The 6000-nt window shown below is 50.6% G+C and overlaps 1 protein-coding gene across 1 annotated transcript in view; it reads left to right on the top strand.

Moving 5' to 3' along the window:
* Window positions 1-319: 319 nt before the first annotated feature.
* Window positions 320-6000, top strand: part of Phlpp1 (PH domain and leucine rich repeat protein phosphatase 1) — a 233503-nt gene continuing 227822 nt past the window's right edge. The window contains exon 1 of the mRNA XM_052736466.1: window positions 320-1912. Coding sequence (XP_052592426.1) covers window positions 436-1912 — 1477 coding nt within the window. The 5' untranslated portion in view covers window positions 320-435. The remainder of the gene's footprint in view (window positions 1913-6000) is intronic.

Genomic DNA, 6000 nt, shown 5'->3' with positions numbered 1-6000 from the left:
GAGTGTCGTCATGCTACAATGCATATTCATGAGCAGCTCCGCCCCGCCCGCCTTCCCGCGCTTCATTAATATTCATGAGCCGAGCTCGGGCCGCAGCTCCGGGGCGCTGAGGCTGTCCGGCAGCGGGCGGGCGGGGCCTGGCGCTGGGGAGCCCGCGACCGACCCGCGGGGAGGGCGTGTGGGGGGGGCGGTGGCGGCGAAGCGGGCGGGCGGGCCGGGCGCGCGGGATGGAACACCGAGGCACCGACGGAATGCTCCGGATCGCCACATAATCCTCTGGAACGGCCGCGCCGAACGCCATCGGCGTCTCCCTCTCCGCGCGCCGCTGCCGCCGCCGCCGCCGCCGCCGCCGCCGTCTCCCACCTTCGCCTCACCTCCTCCTCCTCCGCTGCTGCTGCCTCCGGAGCTGGGGGGGCGACGCGAAGCCCCGCTGCGATGGAGCCCGCCGCCGCAGCCCCGGCCCAGAGACTCGCGGACCCCGCGGGTGAGGACCGAGCCCCGGCGGCGGCGGCGGCGGCGGCGGCCGCGGGCGGTCGGAGTCCGGATCCCGCGCTGAGCGCGGCGGCCGCGAGCGGCGGGAACGGCGGCGCGGCGCGAGAGCAGGCCCCCCGCGAGGCGCCGCCGCCGGGGCCGATGCCCGGCCGCGCGGGAGGCACCGGGCGCAGGCGGCGGCGCGGGGCGCCTCAGCCCGCGGCCGGCGGGGCCGTCCTGGGGCCCGCAGGCGGCGGCGGCGGCGGCGCCAACCCGCTGCTGCTGAGGAGAGGGCGGCTGAAGAGGAATCTGTCGGCCGCCGCCGCCGCCGCCGCCTCGTCGTCCTCGTCGCCTTCCTCGGCCGCCGCCGGCCTCCCGGCCTCCTGCTCGGCCTCGGCGTCGCTGTGCACCCGGAGCCTGGACAGGAAGACGCTGCTGCTGAAGCACCGGCAGCTGCTGCAGCTGCAGCCGTCGGACAGGGACTGGGTGAGGCACCAGCTCCAGCGCGGCTGTGTGCACGTCTTTGACCGCCACATGGCCTCGTCCTACCTGCGCCCGGTGCTCTGCACGCTGGACACTACGGCCGCCGAGGTGGCCGCACGGCTTCTGCAGCTGGGCCACAAAGGCGGCGGGGTGGTGAAGGTGCTGGGCCAGGGGCCGCCTCCCGCCGCAGCCCCTGCCGGCAGCGAGCAGACCCCGGACGCCGAGCTCCGGAGGGACGTGGAGCCACCGCCCTCGAGCTGCACTCCGGGTGCTGTCGGGGGCCCTGCGCGCGCGCCTCCCGCCGACCTGCCGCTTCCCGGGGGCGCCTGGACACGCTGCGCGCCCCGCGCCAGCCCCGCGCCCTCGGACTCCAGCCCCGGAGAGCTGTTCGCGGGTGGCCCCGGTTCCCCGCCCCGCGCCCCGCACCCGGCCTCCGACACCGAGAGCTTCAGCCTGAGCCCCAGCGCCGAGAGCGTGTCGGACCGGCTGGACCCCTACAGCAGCGGCGGCGGCTCCTCGTCGTCGGAGGAGCTGGAGGCTGACCCGGCACTGGGCTCGACCGGGGCTCCTGGGCCGCCGCCCCTCCGCCCTGGCCGCCCCGCGCAGCCTCGACCGCCGACCCCGAAGACCTCGCCTCCACTGCAGCCGAAAACCCCGAGGGGTGTCGATGGCACAGGCGGCATGGCCGGCCAGGGTCCCCGAGAGGGTAAGGTGGCGGCTGCAGCGCCGGGCGGTCTTCCGTCGACTCCCGGGAGGATCCGGGAGACCGCGCAAAAGACTTCACCGCCTTCCCTGTATGTACAGTTCCACGGAGAGACTACCCGGCGCCTAGAGGCGGACGAGAAGCCATTGCAGATCCAAAATGACTACCTCTTCCAACTGGGATTTGGGGAGCTGTGGAGGGTGCAGGAGGAAGGCATGGACTCGGAGATTGGCTGCCTCATCAGATTCTATGCAGGTAAGAAGTTGCCTGCATGTTGATGTGTGGTTTCCAACCCTGGCAGGGACCGATAAATGATTCAAGGGGCCTGATGAGTCTCTCTGATACCCTTTTCTAGCTTGTTCACATGCGGTCTGTGCAAGTACTCAATTGAGCATTCTTTAAATCTGCAAGTTGTAGTCGAGTATCCAGGGCTGAGGTTGGAAAACCAGGTGGATGAGGTGACAAAGTCACCTGGAAGTACAGGAAACAGGTTAACAACACCTGAGAGGTGCTTCCCTCCAGGCCTCTACTCTGACTCGTTGGGTTGCAGGCAGTTTGGAATTTCAGGAAACTACCTGACATGTTAATATGGACAGTGGACAGTGACCAAAGAAAAACGCTCCAGGTGCCTTCCCTGTCGTCACCGGTCCACAGTTTACCTCTCGCAGACAGTGAGTGTAGTGTGGGCTGCTGGGAGCCTTGCTCTTGTCAACTGATGCCCTCGTTTGTTACTGTCTGCCACGCTTATTTACTCTGTTTATTCTCTGAGTCCTCTTAGACACTGATAAGTTGATGTTCTTTGTTTTGAGCGCTGCTTACCCTAGCGCTCTTTAATTGCTTTAGTTTAGTTTCCTCTCCAAGTTTGAATCTTGCATAAAAAACGAGTCGGCCTGCTTCTGTCTGAGCCTTTATTGTCAGATGTGTGGCAGGACTCGACAGACTTGAGTTCCTAGTGTTAGTGGTTATTGCCTCTCTGCTGTGACCTGACTCTTCTCTGGCGTTTTCAGTGCCTGGGCAAGAGGCTGTCCCTTCTCTTTTGCCAAGAGGCTTGGCTGGGACTAAGTTATGGAGTTACATGGGTGCTGGGTATTGTATCTGAGCTTTGAAAGCCATTTGCGTTCCCCTTCATCTTTAGAGTTCCTAGGGGTCAGAACTTTGGTTTAAAATAGTTAGCATAGGAGAATTAAAACTTTAGGTGTTATATTGCAGGTGTATATGAAAAATAATGCTAGCAACCCCAGGACTCCATAGCTGCTCTTCCACGCCTGTGGTAGTTGCAGTTTAGTTTGCGTGAGTTCGTTTTTAATGTCCACATTGAAATATGCAAGACAACATCCCTGGAAGAGGCGATCCTCTAAGTTTTGTTGAAGTTTTTCTGAACTTAAGTGGATATTTTGATTGATATGTGCCTCATAAAGGAAACTAAATTGTAACACAGTAGCATTTTATTAGAGATAATATCTTAATGCATGATATGCCTTTAATTTTTTTTTTTTTTTTCCCAGAGAAGTGTAGGAGCAGCAACTGTCTTTTACTTTCATGGCTCATGTAACTTGTGAAATATTTCTTTGCAAAGGCATCAAATAGTAATCACACTTGGAAGGGAGAGTATTTTAGGGTGAGAATGATGTTCTTTCTTAATCACATAGAGGGAAATGGGTATAAAACAAAGTATATGCAATGGAAACTATTTGAGCATGCTTTTATGTATGGAGGAAGCTTTTCTCTCCACTTTGCTTATGAGTGGATAGGTTGATGAGGATAAGTATTTGTGGGAAAGGTTGAGTGCCACAGTTCTGGAGTTTGGATTCTCTTTGGCTGTCTTTTCAGTAGTGATTAAAATATTCAGCTATAAGCTGTTTGTTTTTAGTCTTTCATACTCACTTTAAAAGTAATCTGATTTCTGGTTAAATCTTAAATTTCTGGTGTGGTTATTTTAATCTTTTTGTTTATGAAAAGTAGTAATTGTTACCTCCTTCTGAACTTACTGCTTTATTTCTATGAGCACAACATAAATAGACGCAGGCGTCAGTGTATATGCTCATGAAAGTAACCAATAAAGTGAGGATGCCCCACACAAATTATTATTCAAGAACACAGCCTGTTCTTGAATGTGAAGCCTGTGTCCATGTGTTCTGGAAGGAAGGTGTCTGGTTGTTGCAAATGTGTGTGACTGCTTATTTTGGCATTTAAGCAAAGTCGGACTTGCTTTAAGTCTAAATCGGTGTACTGAACATGTCTGAACCGATATTTGTCATAGAATAAAACTCAGCATCACTAGATGCTATTTCAGCTTTCACAAGGATGTGTGTTATTAACAGAAGGGCACTGTGGAAAGGTGGTCCCACAAATCTGAACATTGTCAGGACATATGGTTTACCCGAGGCTGACGAGATTCCTAGAAATTGTTTCTGTGTTCCAGTGGAATATAGGACAACCAAAAGGAGGGTGTTGTGTTTTGATTGTTAGTGCTTTTCTGTAGGGAGAGGATAGTTCATATATGTTTTAAATGGTGTCCTTTAAGCAGGTACTGGAAAATTCTGTATTGATTTGCTTCAATGATTTTACTTATGTCCTATTTTTGAATTTATTGTTGCATGTCTTTTCTAGTGGAGTTAAAGATAGCTAGGAGGTTTGAGACAGCTTGACAATATTTTCCTATATTTACACTGAGCACATTATCACTATCTGTGTTCTTACTCTCTCAGACACCTTGTTTCTTACTTTCACAAAGCTCTTGTCCAGCAGGGGATTTCCATGCCCTTGAGGGTCACTTCAGTTAAATTTCAGTATTTATAATCTTCCTCAGGTTGTTTAAGGGCTTTGAAAGCTATTTGCGGTTACTTTGAATGGTTAAATATTTATTTGAGTAAGGTAAAATAAAGTGAAGTCAGCACTGGATGAGAAGTACTATTTAATTGCAGTTACTGAAAACTTAGTTTGAAAATTGTTACTGCTCCTATCACAAAAGCATTCTTTGAGTTTTAAAATATGAGGAAATTCAAGGTGTTATCCAGTGTTACATTGCTTGTTAATTATGCTAATGTTTAATTTCCTTAAAAAAACATATATCTTAAGTTGTACCTGAAAGAGTAATTTTAAGTTAGAAAAAGAATTCAGGAATTCATTTACCTGACCTTAGTTATGAATGCCTAGGCATGAATGAGCTGCTTTGTTTGGGGCTCCCTGGCCTCCATGTGTCCTAGGGCAGTAGTAAACTCGTATTTAAATCTTTCCCATCACCGTTTATTTTAGCTCCAGTAGTCTGCTTAGTTCAAACTGGGTGTAGAAACAGGGAAAGACGTTGCCAGAGTGGAGAAGACACCCTGCACCTAGTGAGTCTGGGACGATGTGTTCACGTGGGCTTCCTTGGGGTTGCTTGCTAGTCCGCCTCCTTCCCCGTCTCATATTCCTCTCCTTTCTCTCTTCTAGGAATGCTCAGTCCATACATGATTTTCTACAGGGAAACTAAGAAAGGTGGTTAGCATCAGCAGGGTATTGACAAGCAGGTTCTTGTTACTATAACTACAGCAGTTCTGAGTAGTGTGGTTTAGACTGGGCTCCATTGCATGCTTCAGTGGTGCTTCTGAGTACAAAGGCTTTTAACTTGTTTGTTTTTTGTGCTTAACACGTTGTTATGTTCACATACTTATTTTTCATATGAAGTGTGTGATTTAACTATGGTTTGATAAAAAACATACATTGGGGTTTATTGTCTTCAAAAATATTAAAGGGCTTTCACATAGATGGTCTCAGTTTTCTTTTCAAGAACCATTAGGGAGGAGTCCCTGGTTGGTGTCAGTCTTCTGTTCAGATGGAGATGGCACATTGACAATCTGATTCTTACTGAGGATTTTCAGCCCCTGGCAGAGCTGAGACCAGGGAGCAAAGATCCTCTGTTTGTAATTCAACTCACTTTCTATGAATTGGTGCTGAATTTAATTTACACTTGAGTTTTCGCTAAGAGCTTTCAGAAAATATGCTGTGTTTGTTGGTAATGAGTTGCTATTATCGGCTAGTCCTGGGTGCTTCCTCGTAAAGTGCAGATGGCTATTTTTATCACACGGCCTTTAAAATGTAAAGAACCAAGATTGACAAGTAAGAGCAGTACAGAAAGTATTAAAGTATTCTAAATACTCAGGTCATAAATAGTGATACTTAAAGTTGATAAGGCTTATGTAGCGATTACATTTTTATCCAAGTATTTCTTGTTAAATCTTTATTGGGAAGTTATCTGAACAGATAACTTTGAGAGTGGGTTTTATGATCACTTCTTTTAAAGCAATAAAAATAACCATCATTAAAGAGCTTATCTGTCTATTTGAAATTTGAATTACCAGTAC

Source organism: Peromyscus californicus, unplaced genomic scaffold (assembly GCF_007827085.1).
Source record: "Peromyscus californicus insignis strain IS unplaced genomic scaffold, ASM782708v3 Scaffold_14__1_contigs__length_90479793_seg_1, whole genome shotgun sequence".
NCBI classification, from domain to species: Eukaryota; Metazoa; Chordata; class Mammalia; order Rodentia; family Cricetidae; genus Peromyscus; species Peromyscus californicus.
This window is presented reverse-complemented; position numbering and strand designations above follow the sequence as displayed.